Genomic DNA, 27759 nt, shown 5'->3' on the forward strand with positions numbered 1-27759 from the left:
GATTTTTCAATTGAATTTAATTCTTTTAAATGGTCGTACTAGTGGAGACCTCGAAGGTGAATTTACGTACTTATCATCTAGAGGTGCATCCACAATTGATCTTTGTATAGTATCTCAAGAACTCTACCATTTAATAGAGAGATTCAAAATAATCGATAGGCCTGAGAGCGATCATTCGCCTGTCAATATAACTCTAAAATGTACAGAAGCTCAAATCTATTCTGATTTGCAATCATTCTCGATCATTGATTGTGAAATTCGTCCAAACAGACTCAAGTGGATCCCGAAACTAGAAAAAGAAATTTCAGATAGATTGAATCACGTAGATAATTTGGCCCAAAAAGATCTTATACTTCTTAACAATCAACAGACTGACCCCTACAATCTAGTTCAACAGATATTAAAGGATCTTCAACAGATTTTTCAGCCAAATATAAAAAATAACTTAAAGAATCGGAAACTAAATTCCAAACCATGGTTTGATCACGAGTGTGTGTTAAAAAAAAAAAAATCTAATTGCCACTTTTAAAGCATATAAGTCTATAAGATCACAAGAACTGCTGAACATATACTGTGAAACCAGAAGCCAATATAAGCAACTTATAAATAGGAAAAAGAAATTAGGTCTAATAGAAATTTGGAATAATTTAAATAATGCTGCCAACTTAAAAAATACTTCTTTATTTTGGAAACTAATAACAAATAATTGGCAAAAAACTTTTACAAACTTAGAATGTTATATTCCTTCACAAACATGGGAATCTTATTTTAAACATCTATATAAGAATGATTCAGATCTTCAAATCCCACAAAAAGTCACCAATAATAATATACCTGAATGGCAACCTGTAACTGTGAACGAAATCCTAGATTTATTATCCAAATTAAAACCAAATAAAGCTCCTGGCCCAGATAACATCCCCGCAGAAGTCTTTAAAAATAATGCAAATTGGTGGGCCCCAGTACTTGCAACACTTTTTTCCTATATAGACTACTCTATGCAAATACCTGAAGATTGGGGCGTGGCAATAATTGTCCCAATCTATAAAAAAGGTGTCACATCCGACCCAGCCAATTTTAGACCTATAAGTCTATTAAGTGTAATTAGTAAACTGTACGCTGCCCATTTATATAATAAATTAATAGATTGTACTGAAAATGAACATATTCTGGCTCAAGAGCAAGCAGGTTTTAGGACGTGTCGTTCAACTACAGATCACGTCCTGGTTTTACAACATCTAATAGAGAAATACACCAAAAGAACAAAGGGCTCTCTTTATGCCGCATTTATCGATCTTAAGACGGCTTTTGATTCGATATCTAGAGCCAAATTATGGGAAAAACTAGAAGGTACTAATATTGATTTGCGTTTACTATCATTGATGAGAGGCCTTTATGAAAACACTTACCTTCGAGTTAGGTGCAATAATAAAGGTCATTTAACGAATCCTATACGTACCCATAAGGGTGTAAAGCAAGGATGCATACTGGCTCCACTTTTGTTTAACATTTATATAAATACAATAGTTAATTCTTTAGCAGTAATTCCTTCTCATCCTCCGATATTAGCGGAAGCACCCAGATTTATTCTATTATATGCAGATGATCTAGTTCTAATATCCCAAACCCCTATTGGTTTAAAACGATTACTATCTAATGTAGCACATTTTTGTGATAAGGAACATCTTACAATCAATCATGACAAAACAAAAGTCATGATCTTTACGAAAAATAATAGACCATCCATACACCTTTGGCGGCTAAATGGTCGATTAATAGAACAAGTATCTGCATTTAAATATTTAGGTATAACTTTACAATCATCCAGATCTTGGAAATTACATATAAAAATGATTATCCTAAATGCGATGAGAACATCGAAGGCTCTGCTATCCTTTTTTTATAACAAAGGGGGTCAAATTATATCTGCTGCCATTAAAATATTTGTGGCAAAAGTAATTCCACAGCTGACATATGGTATGCAAGCCAATACTTGTCAAAACTTTGCTTCACTTGAGTCAGTTCAAAATTCTTTCTTAAGATCGATTTTGTCAGTTTCCCGGTGTATTCCAAATTTCATTATAAGACTAGAAGTAGGACTACCTTCAGTAGAATCCCGTATCTGGAGTTATAGAATTATTTTTTGGCTGAAACTTCTGTTCAACCCGGTAGGTCTGGCACCACACACATTAAGTGATAATTTCCAATCTACTTGGACTCAGATGATGTTAAATAAAATATCGTCATTAGGTTTTTCAACTCAAATAATTCTAGATTTGGGTTATGAAAAGGCCAAAACAATTATCATCCAACGGATCAAAGATATAGATTATCAACATCACTTGATGCTGATAAGACATCACAGATATAATATAAAACCCCTAATACCGATGTCTTATCTATCAAACCTGACGATACCTAAATGGCGTAGAGCCTTCACTTTAGCTAGATTCAATATACTACCATCTGCAGTCTTACAGGGCAAGTATAAAAAAATCCCTTTAGCCGAAAGAAAATGCCCATGTGGCACTGATGAAATAGAAACAGTTGCACATGTTCTGCTACATTGTCCGTTTTATAGTACTCTTAGAATCAAAATAATCACCCCTATTTTGGATTCGTTTCCCGGAAAAAGTGACAGCTATTATGTGGAACTTTTATTATCTGATCGCTTTCCTAAAATCACGGAAAAAATTGCTAAATTCTGTGCCTCAGCTATTCAGTGTAGGAAAAATTTGATATCCTGATGGTGATAATGTTTTAACTTGTATTTAACAGTTTACCTATGTGCTACTTCTGTATTTATGTTTGTTGATAATTTTAGCTGGCTGTCTAAGATTTCATTATAACCCTAATGGTTTCGCTTTAATTAGGGAAATTAGACTCTTTAGAGATTTGCCATGACTTATTTTATTTTATTCTTTTAATATCCGATTTGTTAATATTGCAAAGGCCTTAGAGCTTATGCACAAGGAGATTCATACTTACTCTGTGCACATGTTTGATGGCCATCTATCTCTGCTTGGTTAAAGCTCTTTTTTCCAAGTAAATCTGAGTAGGGAAAAAATTGATACCCTGTATATGTTAATATTTTAACTTGTATTAAATTGCTGTAAAATAATTGTTTTTAACCATTTCTATGTTGGAATGTCTAATTGATATGTTTGGTCTGTGACCGCAATAAACGTTATCTATCTTTTCTTGGAGCTAAAGCACTATTTATTATCTTTGATTTTTTTAATATGTTCCTCTGGGACTGGCATAAAAGATTGAAAGCACATTTGAGAAAAAAAAATTTAAGCCATAGTTGCATCCCTTATTTATTATTTACACTAATTTTAATATTCATCATTGAAAGGAGGAAAAAAGAGGCAATGCAAATTCTTGTGATGTGGGACATAATTTAACATCTACTGTAAAATTTGATTTTGGAAACATTCTGGGTAAACAAGCACAAAATCGGTTCTTGTATAAATGTCTGTGTCTAATGCCCTTTCCCCTCACAGCTCTTGAAGTGCCATTAGTAGATGGGGCTCTTTGTCCATTTCTGCTATTACATACAGTGTCATGGCATGAGTTAGATGAGTGTTCACATCCTTTTGTAAAGACTACTTCACATATTATCTGGTCCCTAGAATTCATAATATGTGATGATCCAATGCATAGGTATTGCACCCTGTGTATAAGTGCTGGAAACCACATTGTGTTTCAGAGTACAGTGGATGAAGTAACGAGTCTTCTGCAGGGTACTGCTATCAATTCTTTTTCATATTTGAAGTAAGATCTATTCTTGACTGTAATTGTCCAGGCAATAGCATGTCATTCCTTCTGGGGTGAAGGGAGTTTTGTAGCTCCTGAACATGCACTGCCCAATAGCTACCCTGGGCCGTATAGGGCTGTAAAGGTCAAAACCAGCACTTTGAATTGTGACCGGAAACAAACTGGCAGCCAGTGGAGCTGTTGTAACAAGGGAGTTGTATGGTCCCTGTAACCAGCCCCTGTTAATACTCTGGCTGCAGCTCTTTGTACCAGTTTAAGTTTCCGAACAGTCTTCAAAGGCAGCCCCACGTAGAGCATGTTACAGTAGTCTAAACGGGATGTAACTAAGGCATGCATCACCATAGTCAAATCAGGCATTTACAGGAACGGGCGCAGCTTGTGCACTAGTCTTAACTGGGCAAAGGCACTCCTGGCCACGGCCGAGACCTGGGCAAGTTCAGAACTGAGTCCAGGAGCACAGCCAAACTGAACTTTGAAGTTCTGCAAGAGTAAATTTTGGATTTTGCTTCAGATGTTAAGTAACAAATGTGTTATTGCTGTAATTGTCTAAAAGTGAGGATATGGTTAATTTTGACTTTGGTCTAGAATCTTCATTCCTTGGAACTATGGTTAAGACATCCTTTTTCTTTCTTCTGATTTTGTAAGACTGTCTGAGTCATTTAAGCTAACAGGACTATGCCCGGTAATGTGTGGTGGGAAATCTTTGGCTTGAGGCTCTTAATTCCAAGCTGGTTTGTGGGCTTTCATGTGTTTTAGGTTTAGAAACATGATGACAGTTTTGTCCTTTCAGCTGGCCACCAGAATGGGGAAAATTTAAGGCAGGTGTGGGCTGGGCTTGTTCATCAGTTTCAAATCCTCTCCTCTTCCCTTTCACCCTTGCTCTTAACTAGAGGGATTGGATTTGTCATGTTAAACTTCACACAGTAGAATAATCTGGAAATAAGTATTTATATCTAAAAATAAATATGTGCCGCTTTCTTTAAGTATTGCATGATGTCAGGGCTGCAGTATTTATGGCTCTGTGCTGGCCACTGGCCCTGCTGCTCAGCTCTCATGAAACATCAAAGGATCTTGCCACAGATGCAGGAATATACATGATAATAGCTCAAACTAGAAATGCAGGTTTGATGGAAATATAAACATACCAGGGATAAAACATAGCTTACTGTAGAGTTCTTTGTGCATCCAGTCTTTGTAAAAACAGCACAGCAGTTTAATTCTAATGTTAACTAACATTTAGTAAACTTTGCCCTGACTTACAGCCTCAACCTGTGGTCTGCTATACAAGGGTATTTGTTAGAGGTTTTTTTAGCAGTGCCAATATTGCAAGTCCTAGTTTTGTGTCTGTGCAGCAAAATACAGAAATTAGGCTAGTGCAGCTGCACCAGTGCATTTACACTGTGTAAGGTATGGGAATAGATAAGTGCGCAGTGGGGAATGGTGACACTAACCACGACCTCATCCACATCAGTGGGAGTGGGACCTGTTTGCCTCTCCCTTTGGACTGGTACTGGCTGGTAACCACAAAATATGAACACTAAGTGCCAGTAGTCTGTGGCTCAAACAGCCCCTTGAAGGTAGAGTTCAAAATGGCAAAGCTGTACTGCAGCATGTTATGGGGAGACACTGTCACAATTGGGTACTACAACATGTTGTATACCACTGATGCCCATATGTCCATAGACCACAAAGGGAACAATGACTAATGAGTGGGCAGGACATTGAACAAAGGGCCCACACAAAAAATGCCAAGCTATCGTAGAAAACAAAATGTTGATGAGCAAGGGTAAAAATCAGGTCAGCATTGCCCCGTTTATAAGAATTTTAGGCAGAGTTCCTTCCTTCCTTCCTATGTAGTCCACATATAAGTACCATAATAGTAGTTTACTATTTTAAATAAACCGCTGAGATTTTTCATGAAGTGGTATATAAATCTTGCTAAATAGCTGAATCAGTGGGTAAATCCACTTTCCCATTGTTGTGGAGAGAATTCTGGGACCTGGATTCAAACGGTTCCTGTGCACGATGAGAGCACAGTGAACTGTGTGACTGAAGATATCTGGCAACTTTCTCCTGAGTGAGAGTCTGCAACTGGCAGAAGGCTGGCCCTTCTTGGGTATGAGATGGAGGGGGGGGAGTAGGTGTGCCCTGTGTGAAAATTATTGGGTGGGTCTGGTTCTTCCTCAGTCCTCTCAGATGCGTACTGAGATAATTAGTTCTGGTAGGTTTTTTTGATGGGCTCTTGTTGTGCCTATATCGTGCTTAGGAAGAGTCTTGGAAAGGAGAGAGAGATGGCTGACGCCACACCAGCTGCAGTGATAATGGATAGAGGGAGGTATAGTCATGGGGAGGCAATGAGCTACTATGGAAGACAAGGACATGGCTATCTATGTTCCTTGCTCCACCTCCTCCCATGGATGGGTTTCTGGTTGTTACCTGCTGTGCCCTCTGGCCTGTGTGTGCTGTTGTTAACTCCAGATTGGTACACAAGAAGACCATACTCATCCATGATTTGATCATGGATAAGGGTGCCGATTTGGTGTGTATTACCAAGACCTGTGTGGGTGAGCTGGGGGAGTTGATCTGACCCAGCTTTGCCCACCTGGATACTGGGTGCAACACCAGCACAGGCTGCAGGGATGCGGGGAGAGAGGTTGCTATGGCCTACAGAACTTCCATCTCTGTCACCAGGAAACCACTCTGTCTTGGAGCTGGTTGTGAGGGCCTGTGTGACACCCTTCCCTGGCTTTCCCTGTCAGGTTCCTACCTGCTCATGGCTACTGCCTTTCACTAGGCACCACCAGGGACTCCACCAGTCTGGACTGTCCTTTTTTATGGTTTCTCTCTCCGCTCTAGCACAGATCTCAATAGATCCCCCTGCTAGGCAGCACCACCAGTCACGTTCTACAACCAATGTTCCCAGAGACCTTGCCTGAGTCTCTCTATCCGGTTACATTCGTGACTGCGTGCCTATGCTATTCCCAACCCCCTTGTATCAATGCAGATAACTCATAACTCGGGGTTGCTCTGGATACTTATAATGTCATCTTCTCCTCTTCACCGCTGCCACCGTTACTGTTTCCCTTCAGCCTTGGTTATTACCTTACCCTCCCTTCTGGTCTGTGAAACCCCAGCCAAGGATCAGGCCTTCGGTAAACCAAAATAGTATTTATTAAATAACATTAATAACAAGATAACTTTGATAATGATCTACAAGCTTATGGTTTCATCTATTACTGTGATATTTGACTTATTACTAATCTGAACTCCACCTCCCTCTTTCTCCACACTCTCCTGACATACACCAACTCACACCCACCTCCCAACTCCACCAAAACAACCCACTCACGTCCACCCCAAACACTTCTCAAACAACCCACTAACGTCCACCCAGATTCAACTGTCATCCTTCCATTTATACTCTCAGCCATCCAAACACTCAGCCAATCATCCAGCATTCTACTGCTCATTTACTCCCCCCTCCTCTTTCATTCCACTTACCATGTATCTTCTATACAAACAGCACTTACCATATATACATTAATACAGGAACATCACAGCCTGCACCTGACGTTGGGCCAAAGAGACAGTAAACTAGGGTTGCTGCTAATGTACCATCCAACCTGCTGCCCAGCAGCTTCTCTGACAAAGCTGGCAGAGGCGGTCTCTGCTGTGGTATTGGAAGAGCCCAGAACAATAGTGCTGGGTGATTTCAATGTCCATGGTTCAATGTCCAGGCTGCCTCTAGTGTTCCAGCTTGGGACATGATGACCATGGGGCTGTCTCAAGTTGTTCACCTGTGGGACACATAGGGCAGGGCACACCCTCTACTTGGTTTTTTCCAGATGGAGGAAGAGGTGGTCTGGAGATGGGGGAGTGGATGTCACCCCATTGTCATGATCAGATCACTTCCTGGTGAAGTTTAGACTTACGGCTCTGATCCTCCCCTGCAGGGGTGGTAGGTAGATTAAGATGGCCGGTCCCAGAGACTAATGGAATCTACTGGATTCCTGAATGCCCTGGGGGAGACCAGGGGACCATGTTGAAGTCCTTGTCACGCTGTGGAATAATGAGACGTATCGGGCACTTAACATGGTTTCCCTTGAGCACCCTCTCTGGCATTGTGGAGCCCAGTCAGTTTGCACCCTGGTACACCAGTGAACTTAGGACAGTGTAACAGGCTGGACAGCGGCTAGAACACAGGTGGCAAAAGACGTGTTGTGAAGCTGATCGGGTACAAGTAAAACATCATAGCTGTGCCTACTGTGTTTTGGTGAGGATGGTGAAGAAGTTTCACTTCTCTGCCTCCATCGCATCCCTAAATAGCCATCTGGCTCCCCGGGGGTTCTGTGTCGGCAAATGGTTGGGCCGGAGGATGCTGGAGCTCAGGGTGGCGTAGCCTTGCTTCCCTCAAGCTGGAAGAAGGAGGAGGCATCACCGGAGGAGGGCGAGGGGGATGGGAACCAAGAAAGCCCCGGGTCCCGGCTGCACCGCTACGTGGCCGGCAAGAGGCTGCCCAATGGGGATGCTTGCGGTGCAGAGAGAATGGCCAACGGGAACACAGGGTTCCTGTTGTTGCTGCTGCCTCAAGAGAGGGGCCCTCAAGCCCTCAGGAGCCACCTCAGTTGCGTGCTTCTGAGCGAGGAGAGGAGGGCAAGCTCCACAACGGCAGCTGCACTTTTTTCCTGCCGGGGACCCAGAGCAGGGTTGCTCTTGAGGAGCCACTGAAGAGCTGCAGCCTCATGATGGCTGCTGCACCTCCAGCCATGTTGCCTTCACCCTGGTGCTCCTCCGCTTCGGGGAGCCCTTCACCGGCTTTGGAGGTGGCTAAGAGCCTGGTCTCCCTGGCATCAAGGGCTCTCCCTTGCCTGCCCTCCCTGGCCTTCATGGACGTCAGCCTCAACTACCGGAACACCTTCTAGGTGAGCTGCTGCCACAGCACCCTGGAAGATTTGCAGCCACTGCCGAAGCAGCCTGCCCTTGCCTCTACCACCAGCGCTAATGCTGCTGCTGCTGCTGCCGGTGGTTCAAAGCAAGGGGACTGAGCTAAGTGGTTAGGAGGCATCGCCAGCTCTAGCTTCGCCGAGTTCTTCATGAGGAATTTCTTTACCAAAAGGACAAAGGAACTCAGACCTGCTGTCCACAGTGCTCCTGACTGGAAGTTGTTTGGAAAAGTCCCACCAAAAGAGAACCTATAGAAAGACTCTAAAGCAATTCAGCAGCTGAATATCAGTAATCTGATCTACAAGTCTTCTTTCATTTTGTCCTTGGAATTCCATAGAGCAGATTTACATTCAGTCGAATATGGAGGTCTAAGAACACTTGCATATGGGGACATTGGGATAGGTCAGGCAAATGCCTGAAAAGGGCTTTTGTATTTTCTTAATAGGCATACAGTGTTAGTGAGAATATCTTAATGGATTATCTTTAGCCATGGAAATGTTGCTAAATCTAAAATGTATTGCTTTCAACATCGAGAAAGCCAGTAATCCTTATATGATTGTTACTTTAAATGTAAGCCTCAGAAATAAAACCATTTCTATGTATGCCTTTAAGTAATTCTCTTGATGCTTGTAGCATGTGTGAAGATTGTTAATGTGGGAATGAACATAGGAAAGAGTAATTGGTACTATTGATTGAATTCTTGTGTTATTTTTAAAATACGGTTTTGATTTATCTATTGTATACATTGTATTTTTACTGTATATTTCTTTGGTAATATGTTTTATAATATGTTGTTCACCACTTTGGGGGCCTTTTGGCCAAAAAGTGTTATATAAATCATCATCATCATCATCCAGTGGAGCTTTTCTGTATTGTCAGGGGTCTGTTGACATCAACTCCAGGAAATGGAGTTTTAGACCCTTTGGAAGCCCACTGTGAATTGTTTTCAAGGCACTTTGAGGGTGTCCAATGAAACATCTGCTGCAACGTCTTGGGATCAGGTGCAGTTGATGCAGCCTGATGACATGGACAAGGTGCTTGCAACATTGTGGCCAGCAACATGTTCTCTCAAACCTTGCCCTTCTTGACTTATTAAAGGTTGCCAAGGGGGTATGACTGAGTGGATCCAGGGTGTGGTCAACACATCTTTGCTGGAGGGAGTGGTCCCAGCCATCCTGAAAGAGGTGGTGATCTGACTGCTCCTGAAAAAGCCCACCCTGGACCCTTTGGCTTGTGCCAACTACTGCTCAGTCATAAATATGCCCTTTTTAGGAAAGGTGATTGGGAGGGCTGTGGCACAGCAATTGCAGGTACTCTTGGATCAAACAGATTATCTTGACCCATTCCAGTCTGGGTTCAGGCCTGTTTATAGGACTGAATCAGCCTTACTCGCCCTGATGGATGACCTTTATCGGGAGAGCGAGACTCTGTTGTTCTTATTTGATCTCTTGACGGTGCTTGATACCATTGACCATGGTATCCTTCTGGGCCGACTTGGTGAGATGTGTATCGGAGGCACTGTTTTACAGTGGTTCCAATCCTACCTCCTGGGTTGTTTTCAGAGAATATCATTGGGTGATTGTCTTTCGTCCCCCTGGCAGTTGTGTTTGGGGTGCCACAGGGTACCATCTTGTCCCTAATACTGTTTATCATCTATATGAAGTCCTTGGGAGTGGTCATCGGGAGATTTGGGGTGAGGTGTCAGCAGTACGCTGATGATTCCCAGCTCTATTTCTATGTAATGTCTGAATCAGGAGAGGCCGTGCAAGCCCTGGACTGGTGCCTGGACTCGATAGTGGGCTGGATGAGGGCTAATAAACTAAGTCTGAATCCTAGCAAGACAGAGGCGCTGTAGTTAGGTGATTCCCGTGTTCGGATAATTGGTCAGTTGCCTGCTTTGGATGGGGTCATACTCCATCTAAAAAGAACAGGTTCGTAGTCTGTAGGTGCTCCTGGATCCATCTTTGTCGCTAGAGGCCCAGGTGACCTCAGTGGCTAGGAGTGCCTTTTACCAGCTTCGACTGGTGAGACAGCTGCAGCCGTTTCTGGACTGGGATAGCCTGACCACTGTTGTCCACGCACTGATAACCTCTAGGCTGGATTACTGTAATGTGCTCTATGTGGGGCTGCCCTTGAGGTTGGTCCGGAAGCTGCAGCTGGTGCAAAATGTGGCGACAAGATTACTCACTGGGGCAGGGTATCACCAACATGTCACCCCACTGCTGAAAGAATTGCACTGGCTGCCCATTAGCTACCAGGCCAAGTTCAAGGTTCTAGTTCTGGCGTATAAAGCCCTATGCAGCTTGGCACCAGGATATCTGAAAGACCGTCTCATCCCTTATATACCCAGTCAATCACTGCGCTCTGCACGTGAGGGCCTCCTGCAGATACCATCATATCAGGAGCCCCGTTCTGCACAACATAGGAAGCAGACTTTTAGTGTTGTGGCACCTACCCTTTAGAATTTCCTTCTGTTAAATATTAGACAGGCACCCTCTCTGTTATCTTTTTGGTGCCTACTGAAGACCTTCCTCTTTCAACAAGCCTTTTAAGCAGAGACCTTATCCCAATCTGTGTCTGTGTTAGAATTACTTTTGTAGATATTTCTAAAGCTTTTTTAAAATATGTTTTTAAAGATTTTTTTTAACATGTTGTAAATTCTTTTGTTTTTAAGATGTTTTAGAGTGTTTTTAGTGTTTTTGTTTGCCATCCTGGGCTTTTTATAGGAGGAAGGGTGGGATATAAAAGGGAGGGAGGGAGGGAAAATGCCAGGACCCCAAAACAGTTTATAGTGTCACCAGCCCCTAAGTTTCCTAAAAGTGGGCAACTTAATAGAATAGGGAAATCCAGAAGCTAAAATTTATATAACAGGGAGGTGGGAAAGTGGGGGTGGGTTGGGGGATGCAAGAGGAATAATTCAGGTAGGTATGCAATTCAAAATAAGCCCCCAAGCATCCCAATAAGAGGAGATGGAGTCTGATAACTAAGCTAGACATAGGCAAGCTTTCATAGTCTTCCAGACCTGTCTCTGGCTGTACGGTACAATCCTGGGATGCAGGTGTAGGCCTCAGGTTGTGGCGAGGGAGCTACTCTGTCCTGAATAGGGATGGGATCCATTGGCTGGTGCCACTTCAAAAGCATTCTGTCAACCTAACAGGCTGGTATCGATTCAAATTCGTTCTTTGTTTACAAGTGTTGCTTTTAAAAATCATTTTTTTCCCCTTGGAGAAAGTATTGACATTGATATCAATATTTTTAAAGGGAGTATTAATTATTTTGAAAGGAAATGTTGATAAATTGAAGGAAATGTCCATAAAAAAAATCCATTTCTGAAAATAGCCACAGACAATCCCTACATAAAATTCCAATCTACAACAATAGCAAATAAGCAATTTAATGGAAAATTCAGTACCAAATCCAAATTGGGTGGAATTCTAGCACATCCTAGTCCTGAATAAGAGTTGCTGTGTGAGGATAGAAGATGGTGGCTGCTCTCTGCTGCATGATCATCTCTCAATAGTTCTTTATCACTTTCTTTCTGTAATGTCCTCAGGTTCTCTGTTCTCCGTCCAACCTTTAACTGCCCTGAGAATGTCCACGTCTCTCCCAAACTCCTCCAAAGCTCTCAGTCCTCTTTGACTGCCCTAAGGGACAGCAACTGGAAATACAGAGCTGGCAATGTAGGTAGTTTGCAAAACAAGTATTACATTAACTTTACTTTTAAAAAAGCTTCTAAAAGGATAATTTGCATATTTTTAATTTTTTTTATGTTGGTCTTTATAATAACTACTTTAGCTCATTTTGTGTTCTCATTTTTCATGATGGCAAAGTGCTAAAAGACAGAACATATAATTATGATAATGATGGGTTAAACAAACCCCAGTTCATTCGTGGTTCAGTAGCTGTATGACATTATGATTAAATGACCATGAAAACTCAACATAGTAAGCTGTTTTCCGCTTTTTCATAGTTGCTTGCTTTCAAATTCTTATTTACAGTTTGGGTGTAATTTTAAAGTTCAGTTGTGCATGTGAGAAGCCATTGGTGTGCTCCTTCCCCGTTAATATGATGACAAGAATGTGAACTGATTCCACCAGATAATGATAGACTGTAACGTCTCTGATGCAGATTGTGGTTTGACTTAATTACTAGTTCTGTGCAGGTGTAGGTTTTTGCCACAGCTATTTTGTTTAAAGCATATGCTTGTAATAGGTTTACGATGCAAATTTACCGTGTGTCTTGTTGATGAAGACAGCTGTATAAATTAAAATCTGAAATAAAAATTAAAATATCAGCAAAGGCTCAGTTGAAATCTTCCATAATTATTGGGTAGATTGTCACTACCTCAGTTATAAAACAGCATTTTAAGCAGGATGGCGAGTTCTACTATTTTTTAAAAAAGCCAGTTGGCCTTGATTACCAAGTCTTATCACACACTGTGAAATGCTCCATGAATCCCTGTCCCCAATAAAGATGGGCAAGAATTCCACTGAATTTGGATTTTTGTTATGTGCCTTCAAGTCATCTACAACTCATGGCAACCCTATGAATCAGCGACTTCCAGTAGCATCTGTCATGAACCACCCTGGTCAGATCTTGTAAGTTCAGGTCTGTGGCTTCCTTTATGGAATCAATCCAGCTCTTGTTTGGCCTTCCTTTTTTTTCTACTCCCTTCTGTTTTTCCCAATATTATTGTCTTTTCTAGTGAATCATGTGTTCTCATTATGTGTCCAAAGTTTGATAACCTTAATTTCATCATTTTAGCTTCTAGTGATAGTTCTGGTTTAATTTGTTCTAACACCCAATTATGCACTCTGCCACCTCCCTCCACTTGAATAATCCATGCTCCAAGCGGGGAGGAAGCAAGCCAAGCCTATAAGGCACTGTAATAGCGGGGGATGATGTGAAGCCACTTTCCTTTCAAAATGTCAGTAATTGCTTTCAAAGTATCAGTAGTTTATTTCAAAATATGAATAGGGTTTTTTCAAAATAACAATATTAATATTGATATTTTGGGAAGGAAAAAATGGGAATAAAGGTATAGTGGACAAAGAATGATCTTGAATTGATACTGCCTGTTTGGTTGATGGAATGCTTTCAAATTGGCACCAGCCAACGGATCCCATCCTAATCCTCAATAAGGACAGGAATGAACAGCCATTTTCAGGCTGCCATGGGCAAATATAAGATATGAACTGGATGATCAAGAGAGAGTAAAGCAGACTGTAGTTGTGGCAGCCCTTTTCCCCAATTGTGGCAATAATTATGGGAATTGCTGCTGTCCGTAACTGTGGCCATCCCATTTGCATGTTACAATCTCCATATGAATGTACATTGAGGTTGGTGATAAAGCAAAATGGATAAACAGATCTTAGGAAACCTGGAAACTGTAGAATTGGTTAGACTGTGATTTTTTTCACAGGTTATTTTATGTATACAGTATAAATGAGCAAGTGTAAACAACATCTTATGCTGAATTGCATGTAGTTCTTCCTGTGACACATGACTGACATACCTAGTAGGCAAGTGAAATTGTAAAAATGGTTAGTAATATTTTTTTTTTTTACTTCTCTGCAAGGCTGTTTTCAAATGTGTTTTGGTTGCAACATTTCTAGGGAGTTGTGATAAAATCAAGAGACTTAATCAGTGTTTCCCCCTTTTCCTTAGAGTGAAGAGTTCCACATATATACACAGTATTGCACCAATTATCCAAGGTAGGAGTATCTTTTTTGTGTGTGTGTTCTTTACCTTTTATTCTTGTGAAATATGGTGAATATAGGGAGTATGGCTATAGCGCTTAAGACTATCTTTAATCAGAAGTGTATGCTTTCATGTTTATCAAAGCTATTAAGAGGGAAAGTAGCAAAGAGGGTGGATATTTCCTTCTGTGGTGTCCTTTAGAAAATGCAACCAAGTATTTTTATACTTGTAATTTTTTAAATTTTTATTGCACACTGATCATTTATTTTGAAAATAGGAAGTTAAGAATTGCTACTTGAAAAATAGATTAGTACAACATATTCTTACTACCAGATTGGTCAATATCTTCCCCCTGAATTTTTTCTAAAAGCCTCAGCACATACGCATTCATCCTAGTTCTCTTATACAGAATGTAGATCAGGAACTTTTCAGTTAGTGCTGCTGTTGCTATGTGCCTTCAAACTGATTACAACTTATGGCAACCCTATGAATCAGTGACCTCCAAGAGCATCTGTCATGAACCACCCTGGTCAGATCTTGTAAGTTCAGGTCTGTGGCTTCCTTTATGCAATCAATCCATCTCTTGTTTGGTCTTCCTCTTTTTCTACTCCCTTCTGTTTTCCCCAGCATTATTGTCTTTTCTAGTGAATCATGGCTTCTCATGATGTGTCCAAAGTATGATAACCTCAGTTTCATCATTTTAGCTTCTAGTGATACTTCCGGTTTAATTTGTTCTAACACCCAATTATTTGTCTTTTTCGTGGTCCATGGTATGCGCAAAGCTCTCCTCCAACACCATATTTCAAATGAGTTGATTTTTCTCTTCTCCGCTTTTTTCACTGTCCAATGTTCACATCCATACATAGAGATTGGGAATACCATGGTCTGAATGATCCTGATTTTGGTGTTCAGTTATACATCTTTGCATTTGAGGACCTTTTCTCGTTCTCTCACAGCTGCCCTCCTCAGTCCTAGCCTTCTTCTGATTTCTTGACTATGGTCTCCATTTTAGTTAATGACTGTGCCGAGGTATTGATAATTCTTGACAAGTTCAGTGTCCTCATTGTCAACTTTAAAGTTACATAAATCTTCTGTTGTCATTACTTTAGTCTTCTTGATGTTCAGCTGTAGTCCTGCTTTTGTGCTTTCCTCTTTAACTTTCATCAGCATTTGTTTAAAATCATTACTGGTTTCTGCTAGTAGTATGGTATTATCTGCATATCTTAAATTATTGATATTTCTCCCTCCAATTTTCACACCTCCTTCATCTTGGTCCAGACCCACTTTCTGTATGATATGTTCTGCTTATAGATTAAACAAATAGGGTGATAAAATACACCCGTCCCACACCCTTTCTGATTGGGAACCAATCAGTTTCTCCATATTCTGTCCTTACAGTAGCCTCTTGTCCAGAGTATAGGTTGCACATCAGGACAATCAGATGTTGTGGCACCCCCATTTCTTTTAAGGCATTCCATTGTTTTTCATGATCTGGTGTAGTGGGTAAGGTGTTGGACTATGACCTGGGAGACCAGGGTTTGAATCCCCACACAGCCATGAAGCTCACTGGGTGACCTTGGGCCGGTGCACTGCCTCTCAGCCTCAGAGAAAGGCAATGGTAAACCACCGCTGAATACTGCTTACCATGAAAACCCTATTCACAGGGTAGCCATAAATCAGAATCAACTTGAAGGCAGTCCACACAGTCAAAGGCTTGGCTGTAATCTATAAAGCACAGGGTGATTGCCTTCTGAAATTCTTTGGTCCATTCCATTATCCAACATATGTTTGCGATATGATCTCTGGTGCCTCTTCCCTTTCTAAATCCAGCTTGAACGTCTGGCATTTCTCGCTCCATATATAGTAAGAGCCTTTGTTGTAGCATTACTTTACCTGCATGGGATATTAAGGTAATAGTTCAATAATTACTGCATTCCCTGGGATCCCCTTTGTTTGGAATTGGGATGTATATTGAACGCTTCCATTCTGTGGGCCATTGTTTAGTTTTCCATATTTGTTGACAATTTTTTGTCAAAATTTGGACAGATTCAGTCTCAGTTGCTTGTAGCAACTCTATTGGTATGCTATCTGTTCCTAGTGATTTGTTTCTTCCAAGTATCTTTAGAGCAGCTTTCACCTTGCATTCTAAAATTTCTGGTTCTTCATCATATGGTTCCTCCATGAATGAATCTGTCAACATTGCATCTCTTTTATAGAGTTCTTCAGGTTATTGCTTCCATCTTCCTTTTATTTCATCTCGGTCAGTCAGTGTGTTCCCCTGTTGATTATTCAACATCCCTACTCGTGGTTTAAATTTCCCTTTCATTTCTCTAATCTTTTGGAATAGGGCTCTTGGTCTACCCTTTTTGTTGTCCTCTTCTATTACTATACAATAACTATTGTAATAGTTCTCTTTGTTCCCATGTACTAGTTGCTGTATTGTTGCATTTAGGGTTCTGACCGTTTTTCTATCTTCTTTTGCTTTTGCTTTCCTTCTCTCTTTAACCATTTTAAGAGTTTCTTCAGTCATCCACTGAGGTATTTCTCTCTTTTTAACTAGAGGTATTTATTGTCTTTTTGCATTCTTCCCTGATAATGTCTCTGACTTCACTCCATAGTTCTTCTGGTTCTCTGTCAACTAAGTTTAAAGCCTCAAACTGTTCCTTATTTGATCTTTATATTCTGGGATGTTCCTTAAATTGTATTTTGGCATTATGCTTGCTTTGTTCTTCTTCTTTAGCTTTACTCTGATTTTTGATACGACAGTTCATGATCTGTACTGCAGTCCGCTTCTGGTCTTGTTATTGCAGAAAGTATGGAACTTCTCCATCTTCTGCTACCAATTATATAATCCATTTGATTCCTATATTGCCCATTTGGTGTACAGTCATCTTTTTGGTTGCTCAAAAAATGTGTTCTCAAGAAACAAATTATTGGCTTCACAGAATTCAACAAGTCTTTCTTCTGCTTCATTTCTGTCTCCTAAGCCCCATTTCCCCACAATTCCTAATTCTTCTCTGTTCCCTGCTTTTGCATTCCAGTCCCCCATGATTATCAGCACATCTTGTTTTGGTATGTGATCAATTTCTTCCTGTACTTCTGCGTAAAATCTCTCCAATTCCTCCTGTTCTGTATTTGCCATTGGAGCATAGACTTGGATGATGGTTATGTTAATAGGTTTCCTGTTTAATCTCATTGATATCACTCACCGAGACTTTGCGTTGTAGTTCCTAATTGCTTTTGCTTCATCACTTCTCACTATTAAAGCAACCCTGTTTCTTCTTAATTTCTCATTTCCTCAATAAAATATTTTGTGGTTGCCTGATTGAAAATGTCCCATTGCCATCCATTCACTCACACCAAGTATTGTAATGTTGATATGTTCCATTTCTTTCTTGACAATTTCTAACTTTCCCTGGTTCATGCTTCTTGCATTCCATGTTCCTATTGTGTGCATCGTACAACTCTGGACTCTCCTTTTGCATCTGTGCGCATCAGCCTCTGGGCTTCCTTTCGGCTTTGACCCAGCTGCGTCATTAGTCACAGCACTACTTGTACTTGCCCTTTGTTCTTCCCCAGTAGCTCAGTGAGTCCCATCTGACCTGGGAGTCTCATCTTCCAGCACTATCTCGTGTTGCATTTTGGATACTCTGTTCATAGGGTTTTCGTGGTAAGAGATATTCAGAGGTGGTTTACCATTGCCTTCCTCTGAGTTTGTGCTGGTGCTAGAATTACACTATATGAATAGAGGTGGGAGGAATAAAGCTGAGAGTGTGTTTTGGGTGATTGATATCACTTGCACTATGAAGCCTATCTGTCCAGCCATCTTTCTTTTTGGTTTCTCCTCTGTTTTCTTCCTAGCAGGAACAAACATTTGGTAGGGGGTTTCTGTAAAATAGCAGAACATTGGCAGGAAAAAAATTAATAATAGCATGCTTTCAAACAGAAAACACTTTAAAGAAACCATATACTAACTACCGTGTATGGCAACCACAAGTTTGTAGAGTGCACAATAGACAAACATAATGCTCTTATATATCTTGCACAGGAAATGCATAATGCTTGAAGTGTTCCTTTCAGTTGTGGGACTGTCATGCATGTGGATCCAAAGCTGTGGATTTCTGCATAATATAGGATTAAAAAGCAATTCTGAAAGCTTTGTTTCTTTGCTTCACAGGTCAGTGGCTGTACTCACTGAATGTATGAGGAACAAGTCCCTGGCCAAGTTTTTCAGAGAGAGACAAGAAGCTTTGCAACATTCTCTACCATTAGGATCTTATCTCTTAAAACCTGTCCAGCGAATACTCAAGTATCACCTCCTTTTGCACGTATGTTGTCATTTTAAGTGCCTCCTCTCTGGACCTTTGTGTACACTCTGCAGAAGAATGGTGTAAAGACCAAACAGACACATTAACATACTCACTTTTTTTTAAAGTGTGCTTAAACTGGCCACTTTAATTTGAAGAAAAGCAGCTGTGTTATTCTATCTGCAGTGTGCTCCTGATCTGAACTGAGTCCCAGCACCCTGCTATAAGAGTACTCCAAAGGTACTGCCAAGACCACTGCAGCCAGGGAGGCAGTGGCATTCATCAGGAACCTGGCATAGGGCCACAGTCCAGATCAGGAGCACATTCCACGTTGGATCCTACAGCTGCTTTTTCTTCAGAATTATAGTCAATTCTAAGCTAAGCATGTCTGTTGAAGAGTGAATAAGATAATGTGTAGTTATGCCTTTATACTTAAGTCTTGCATCAAAATTGGGTGGCAGATAGACAAGAGTTACAGCCGTCTGTTTCACTTCATTTATGTCCCCTCGCCAATTTGTAGCAACAATTTTGCATGGCTGCAATGAAATGAAAGGTCCCAGGGTATATTATGAAGGCACATGTGTTCACCACCTTGCTGAAGGTAAGCAGGTCAGGGTCTGGTCAGTGCCTGGATGGGAGAACAGCTGTGAATCATATGTAGGCCACTTTGGGTTTCTTGATGAAAGAAGGCAGGATATAAATGTGAGTGAGTCAGGAAGTAAATAGATGGCAGTGAAAAGGCTTGGTATCCCTGTGGGGGTCTAAAGAGTCTCAAGGAGTTATCATAGCCATTTCCACCCATCTACTTTCTCTCAAATACTGTATGTTTAAATGATCCCTCAGGCTAAAAAAACCCAGAATATTTCTGAGGAAAACTAGAATCTCAAGAAGAAGTACGGTAACCTAGCATCATTCTGACATGCTAGAATTTTGATCCTGTGTCACCTGCACTCTGAAATGGTGAGGGCTATGCCACATGATTTTTTCTGAACATCTAGGCTGGCTCTGTCATCCCTGTTTCATTTTTCCCCACCCATTTATATCAGTTGCAGTGGCATGGATAAGGTTGCGGATGCCCTTTTCCGCCACATGCTTCCTTGAACATTCCTTTTATCCTTCTCTCCCCCCTTTCACTTATTCTATTCAATCATGTCTGCTTCTTCACTTTTTTCGACCTCTACTGCCCCTTTCTCCACCTTTTTTTCTCCACCTGTCTATACAACTGCTGTTGCTCCTTCCCTGATGCTGCACCTTATTTAGAAAACCTGCCTACACGTCTTTACATGGAAGTGGGTTCTACTGTGCTCAGTGGGGCTTACACACTAGCCAGTGTGTTTAGGAGTGGAGCCTCACTTCCATACAGGGCAACTGGGGTGGAGAGTGGACCTGCATGAAATCAGCTAAACTCATCAAAAAGTTGTTTTGTTGTTGTTTTTGTAAGCACGGTGGTAGTGAAAGTAAATATCTCTTTACTATTTTGTTTCCCATGATTTTAACAATATTTTCAGAAATGGTTTCTTTTTAATAATTATCATACTCTAGATCATACTCTAATTACATTTCAGAGTCAAGAAATGTTAATTTGTAGAGTCTGTGTGTGCTTCCAGTATCAGCAGAGTCTAATGCTGAAATGTAATTATTAAGCTGAGGTTCTGTAGTCAAAAGTAAATGCAAGAGAAGATACTGAGTGGCTGACTCATTTCTCTTATTAATAAATTCTACTTTGATAGCTGCTGCTGTAATGCAGTGTGTGATGCAGTTGTTCTAAAGATGCCTCTATTACTTATGACTCACCAATCAACCACAATCCACTAGGCATTTATGGCACTCCACCAAAAGCTCAATAAGCCTTCTACTTTTGCTTCTTGCTGGAGACAACAAAAGTGAACCGGATGTCACACACCTGGCATGCCACAATACGTAGCTAGTGGGTTGCCATAAGCAGTTGATGTGCCAGTCTTGTCTAGCCGAATTGTGATCACTGAATTCAGAGGAAGTGATAATGCATTCAAATGACTTTTAGCCAAATATTTAATTATAAACTTTTCCAATAATTCAGAGTGCATATTATCTGTCTGTGCTGCTCAGATTTGCAGTGTATTTGCCATAGTCTCAGCCAGTTCCTACAACAAATCCCATTGCAAATTCTAAATAAGGGACCACACTGGAAGTAGGAAGTACATGTGACAGAAAACACTTGGTTGTTGCAGTGCAGATCTTTTAATCCCAGTTTTATTTCATTAAAATGTCTGGCTAATCTTAACAAAATTTAAATTGAATAGACCTGTCAACTTAAAAAGGTCTCCAAGAGACATCTGAAAGTTAACAGTGAGGATGCCTGCCAAATCTCTGCTGGAAGAGTGTTCCACAGTATGGGACTGGCAACACTAAATGCCCAACAGAGGCCAGCTGGGCCTCTGTAATACAGGGCACAACCAACACCACTCCTCCAGATTATCTCAATGACCAAGCTGGATATAAGGGCTCCAGTGGTCCTTAAGGTATCATAGAGTTTTGGGTTAACTCCCATGTCCTGAAGACTCAGTTCTGACTATCAGTCAGGTATCTATACAGATACACACACATACACGAGGAGGGGATAGCCCTCCTGCTCGCTTCTCTTGCCAACCCCTCCCCAGGGGCTCACAGGCCTCTTCTCTCCCTTTTCAGCACTGCCACGCGCCTGGGCTGAAGCATATACAGTGAGCATGACATTACTATATCTGTATCTTATCTATATATGGATTTAGTCCATGACACTATGGATTTAGTCCTAGCTCCCCAGTTTGATGGTCCAATCATGACCACTTATGGCTGATATTTTCATGTGTGTGTGTGTATATGTATGTAAGTATGTATGTATCAGATACATGAAAGCCATCACATCTATTATCTAGGTTGGTCCTAAACCATATTGTTGCAGTTGCTCTGGGGCTATAGAGAGGAAAAATAAATTCTTCCTCATGTTCATGATCCAGGAATCAAGAGGGATGTGGAGAAGGGAAAAGGGACATACGTAATGAGGTGACTGTCAGTGGGGTGCAGGACTGAAGGAAAATCTTTCACACACAGGCTAAGGAGTTCTGTACTGCATATTTTGTAGGCTGGGGAGCTCTGATCTAGGGAGCCCAAAGAGGACAGCTGCAGCTGCAGGGAACGAAGTGTCAGATAATTAACTGTAATTTGCCAGCAAAACTTGTTTGCAGGCCTATAGGAGTTGTAAATTGTTTCCTTTTATTAACTTCTTTACTAGGAGATAGAAAATCACCTTGACAAGGACACTGAAGGTTATGATGTGGTTTTAGATGCTATAGATACGATGCAGAGAGTGGCATGGCATATTAATGACATGAAGAGAAAACATGAACATGCTGTCAGGCTGCAGGTGAGTCAACATGTTTTCCACATCAGTTGTGCTTATCTTTCTACCTGGTTTTTGTTTTACATATATTGGACACCAATATTTTAAATGGTTTGCCTTTCTGTGCATAGTTACTATAACAACACCTTTTGGCACACATTGAATTTGATCTTGCTGAATGTTGATACATCCCAAAATGCACTTACCATGGCAGTTCCCAACAAATGTTCTGGTATGTGTCAGATTTGTTACATGGTAAAGTACCTGCAAAGACTGATTGAGAGGTTCTCTAGAAATCTGCATGTCAGTCTCATGTACAAAAAAGTTTTCTTTGGAGAGAACAGAACCCGACTACAAATCCTTCTTTTCTGTCAAAAGGTGAAGTCTTCCTAGTGCGCTTGTCAAGTTTCCTTAGGGTTGAGTGATTCCTATGTAGTCTCAAAGATTATCCATATGGCTAATGACTGCCCAAAACATCCCACAAAGGCACATTTTGCTCACACACCTATGTTTCACTGGTGATGTGGACATGCCTGGCCAGGCCAATATCAGACTTCACCACCGTAATGTGAGTGCAGGTCTTTAGTTTGAACTAGTATTATCAGGAACAAGTGACCGAAAGAGTTTCGAAGCTGGGACTTCGTTCTTCAAATTATGCCATGCAGGATAGAGTTCCTTTAAGCATGTGGTTAAGGGAAATGCATGTGCATTTCCAAATCTATCAAAGTGCCATAACTTGTCCACACACATCTGAGATGAGGGGGGAAATATTTCTATTCCAAAACGGGATGTTCCAGATTGAACCCTAACACTTCTTATTCCCAGCCTGTTTTATGTGCACAAGTAACACAATTCATTTCAAAAGTAACTGTGTATGCAGGTATTATTTCTGTGTAGGTAAAATGTGTTGTGTTCTTGTGCAGACATTAATTCCGTTCAAATCAGTATTATAAATCTATGCATAGCTGTGCTCAGGAGATGCTGCCATAGTTTGCAAACTAGGGTACCATACAATTGAGATGGAGAGCCTCACTCATTGATAGTGATACCCATTTGTAGTAGCATTTATGCCTCTACTGTGTGAGCTTTTTCAGTGTAACTGCAAAATACTGTTCTGAAGAAATGAAACTGGTCTCTGTCCATACACATCTGTACAATGGATGTATAATATAGAGTCTACACCAAGCATGGAGACGCTTTGGCTCTCCAGATCTTGTCAGTCTCTCAGCTCCCATGAGCCCCTGCCAGCATGGCCAGGGATGGTGGGAGTTGTAGTCCAACAACATCTGGAGGGCAATAGGTTACTCATTTCTGCTCCCACTACAGTAAATAAAATAGAGTGTTGTGTTACACGACTGTCTCTTCAAAAGAGTACAATTAAAATCAAAAGAGTACAATTAGAATGCCTCCTCTCCAGTCATGTGTATATTACTAAAAGTGGCTTCATCCATTTCTGTAGACATCAAGGCATTAATATGAGTAAATGTCTTTAGATGTACTGATTCATTTATTTTATTTTATTTTATTTTAAATGACAAAACTCGTTGCTATGACTTGATAGGGCCATGTCTGCAAAAGAAGCTATTTCCAGTTTTGCTAACACTACCAAAACTGAACAATACCAAAACTGCTAGCAACTTTCTTAGTTTAGCTAGAAGCCTTTTCACTGGGGTAAGAAAGGCTTGCTATATTAAACCAGAAACTTTGTGACTTTTTTTTTCCAATCTGGGACAAAAGAAGCCCCAAAGTGAAACTAGGAAAGGAGTGAATGCATTTTTTTCTCTTAGAGTATTTCATTTTGTGAAGTTCTTTTTAAGCTATATTTTCAATTTACCAGAATACTTACATCCAAGAACATAGTAATCACTGAAAAAATAATTATACGTCTGAACCTTGTGAGTGGTGCTAGGTTGATAATTATGAACTCTGCATGTATCTATAGAAAAGATAACTAGTAATTGGCCACAGTTAAACATGGCTAACTACCTGGCAAGGTGATAGTTCTTCTTAATACCTTCAATTTCTTCTGCAAATTGGCTCAGATGTCTTATTGGACTTCTGCTTACTTGAGGAAATTCTCTAGGTGAATCTGTTCACACAAGCAATGCAACACTTGTTGGCTGCTGCTCCAGAGTGGCTTCCATGATCTCTGAGACTCAGCTGAATATCATGTATGTTGCTACGGTTACGTGTTGTGTGCTACAGGCTTACATCTTTCACTGATCATATAACAATAGAGATACTGGAAGGACTAATGTGAATTTAAAGAGCAGCCATATGCAACATTATAATAGTTTAACAGGAAGTATACAATTGCAGGTTTGATTGGCCAGCACAGAATGTGGTTCTTGGGTTACCAAAAAAGTCATCTCTTATATATAAGCAATGTTTTTTCACGCTCTTGACTGTAGAAAGAAAACATGGTGGTGGCTTCATTACACACGGCTTTCCATGTGGGGATATTTCCCAATGTTGTGTTTTTTAATGTGCTTGCTTCATTTACTCTCCCCCTTCATTTACCCTCCCCCTTTCCTCCTTTCAGGAGATACAAAGCTTACTCACTAACTGGAAGGGACCAGACCTTGCTAGTTATGGCGAGTTGGTTTTAGAAGGAACATTCCGCATCCAGAGAGCCAAAAATGAGCGCACTTTGTTCCTCTTTGACAAGCTGTTGCTCATTACTAAGAAGAGGGAAGAGACTTTCACCTACAAAGCTCATATCTTGGTATGTCTGGTTGTGTTTACTGAGGGGAGGCTAAGGGAATAAGCAGCTGGTAGGCTGCAAAGGAGAGGAAGTGGTCTATTTGAGAATGTTCAAAACATAAATACCCTTTCCATGCACTGCCCAGATCGTTTTTTAAATGATCTTCCTCTGACTGACAAACCTTTCTCTCTGTTGCAGTGTGGCAATCTCATGCTGGTGGAAGTAATACCAAAGGAACCTCTTAGCTTTAGTGTCTTCCACTACAAAAATCCCAAGATGCAACATACTGTTCAGGTATTTAAAAGCCACAATATACTGAATGCATTTTGAAACATGACATTAAGGTTATAATTTTCCTATGAAATGTAACTGCAGTTTGCATCATGTCATTAGTTGTCCACTTCCAGGTTTGTTCAGGTAAGTAGGGCCCTATTTCCTATGATCTCGCCCCTTTCTTTTGGAGAGCAATAGAATTCCAAATTAATGCAACCATGTAGTGGGAACTGGAGTCATTTTTACGACATGAAGGGCCAAACTAGGCATGCAGTTAAATATGTGGCATCAATGGGAACTTCTAAGGCTTCTAGCCCTGTGGGAGAGGGGAATGATTTCTATTATCTCTGTGGGAGATAAGCCTCCCCTTCCTTCAGGCTGCCTTCATATTGAGATTTGGGCTCTTTAGCCCCTGTAATTAATGAAGGAAAAGCCAAGATATGTAACTGTATGCTACATACTCAAGTGCACATCTTGTTTGGCCATAAGCTTGTGCTTCATCTTTGCACATTGAGGACTAGACAAGTAAGAATAAAGTTGGATTTGCAAAACTGCTTTTGTGCCTGAAGTGAATGTCTTGGAAATTCTTTATTTTACTGAATTTTGAAGAGTGTGCCTCAGTTCTGATATTAATTCTTGGAGGGGAACCACAGGTCAATTTTAGAGAAGCATAGCAAGCATAGTCTAGAAATATTACTATGACTTGGAAAATGAAATGAGTAATGGGATGGTTTTTGTGGGTGAATGAAAATGTATATATTTTTATTGGCTGGAAAAGGCTCCTACTTACTATTTCAAGAAGCAGACTGGAGCCTGTGCTGCTAGTGGATCTATTCAGGAATAAGCAGTCCAGCATGCTCCACATCACATAGCATGCTATATTGGTTGTGCAGTAGTAATTCTTACTTTGTTCTAACCACTAATCTGCACAGGAGCAGCAGATTGTGGAGTGAGAAGAGACAAGGAGGGTTGGCTTTCTCCAGAAAGCAAATACAGTAATACCTCGCATTAACGTACTCAATGGGACCAGAGCGAGTACGTAAACCGAAAATGTCCTTAAAGTGAAGCACTACCTTTTAAAACTTTTTTCCCTCTCCTTCATGCGGAGCCTCAAAGCCCCGTGCTAAAGCCTCTGCTGCTGCGCTGCCGCACCTCTCAGCCGTCCGCGATCGCACCTCCCAGCTGATTTGCGGTGGCGCAATCGTGTCTATTTCCACCCCCACGCGCTAAAGCCTCTGCTGCTGCGCTGCCACGCCTCTCCCTAACCCTAACCCTGTAAGTGGTTTGCTAGCTGTGTTTCTGGAGAAATACAGGCATATGGAGCATGTACGTAGCGAGGCAACATTAAGTGAAGCGACGTTAAGCGGGGTATGCCTGTAGGTCATACAAACACGCAAATGTTATGGGAATCCTCAGTGTTCAGATTTCTATCCAATCATCTTCATGTTCATTGTCCTATTTTATTTTAATTATTGTGAGATACCTTGAAGGGCCCTTGATAGGGATTTAAAAATAATATAGAATAATATTCAAGAATAAGTATAATAAAAGTAATTTCTTCTGGTGACAATAGAAGAGTATCGTAGAGCCAAGAGAACTTTGACCTTTCTAGTGGAAAACTCTATCCCAGGTATGGAGACCCTGGACTCTCAACTCCCATCGGCTTCAGCCAGCATGACGAATCGTCGGGGGTGGTGGAATGGCCACAGGTTCCCTATCCCTCCTGTGTCCTATCCAGTTGGAGTCAGACCCTTCTTGACACTCAACCCTTGATCTGCTAAATTTCTCTTCTGGTATTACTTACCTTCGCTCTGTCTCAAGCTATAACTTTTTGCCTTCTTGGAACTTTACAACAGGCTAAATCACAGCAAGAGAAGCGCCTTTGGATTCTTCACTTGAAGAGATTAATTCTAGAAAACCACCCTGCCAAAATCCCAGCTAAGGTAAAATACTAACAACTGCCTTTTTAGAGTGTGGGGTTTTTAAAAATTGTATTTTATTCTTTCCTGGTAGATGCATATGTGTAGCCACGTTATGATAAATGGCCCATGGATTGCATTTCACTGAGTACACTTAAAGTTCACTTGAATTAGGATAATTTTCTTACCAAAGTTGCCGGTCAAGTGTTGGCATGATGCACTAGCCAAGGGCCCATAGCCTGGCAAAGGGCCCATTGATGATCTGAGACACTGGGCCAGGTTCCCATTTCTCAGTGGGAGAAATGCCTGGCAGCAGCAAAATAAATAAAGCACAAGGGCACTCATACCTTGATGGCTCCTTCAAAGACACGCTAATTGAGAAATAAGAGATCACTGCAGAACCTCCTGTGTTAATTGCAGGGGCCTCTGCTTTTTTCTTTTTGGGGAAGAACATGGGAGGGAGCAGAACAAGGTACTTCTTTTAGCTCTGTTTGGAGCTGTTGGCTTCTCTCAATGAGGCAGTCACCCATTTCACCTACAATTTTACCAGAGCCCTCTGCATGTGCTAGTTTGAGAGATTCCTGGAGGGAGCAACTCCCTCTTACTCCAGGTAGCCCAAGAGGAACTCTTCACCATGGGCTTCAGGTGTCTCTACCAAGGGAAACATTCTGCAGATAACTCCGTAAAATGGCTGGAGGGATCCCTAGAAAAAGCAGAGCAGCCACCTTTGCATTGACTTTTTAGCCTCATCAGCACCAATGGGGTTAAAAG

At 41.1% G+C, this 27759-nt stretch overlaps 1 protein-coding gene across 11 annotated transcripts in view; it reads left to right on the plus strand.

The window, feature by feature from the left end:
• Nucleotides 1-27759, plus strand: part of PLEKHG1 (pleckstrin homology and RhoGEF domain containing G1) — a 170434-nt gene that overhangs the window by 121462 nt on the left and 21213 nt on the right. For all 11 annotated transcript variants that reach the window (XM_061624114.1, XM_061624115.1, XM_061624121.1 and 8 more), the window contains 6 exons: nt 14392-14438; nt 18602-18752; nt 21985-22116; nt 24635-24817; nt 24995-25090; nt 26926-27012. In XM_061624114.1, coding sequence (XP_061480098.1) covers nt 14392-14438; nt 18602-18752; nt 21985-22116; nt 24635-24817; nt 24995-25090; nt 26926-27012 — 696 coding nt within the window. The remainder of the gene's footprint in view (nt 1-14391; nt 14439-18601; nt 18753-21984; nt 22117-24634; nt 24818-24994; nt 25091-26925; nt 27013-27759) is intronic.

The sequence above is a fragment of the Rhineura floridana genome, chromosome 4 (assembly GCF_030035675.1).
Source record: "Rhineura floridana isolate rRhiFlo1 chromosome 4, rRhiFlo1.hap2, whole genome shotgun sequence".
NCBI lineage: Eukaryota > Metazoa > Chordata > Lepidosauria > Squamata > Rhineuridae > Rhineura > Rhineura floridana.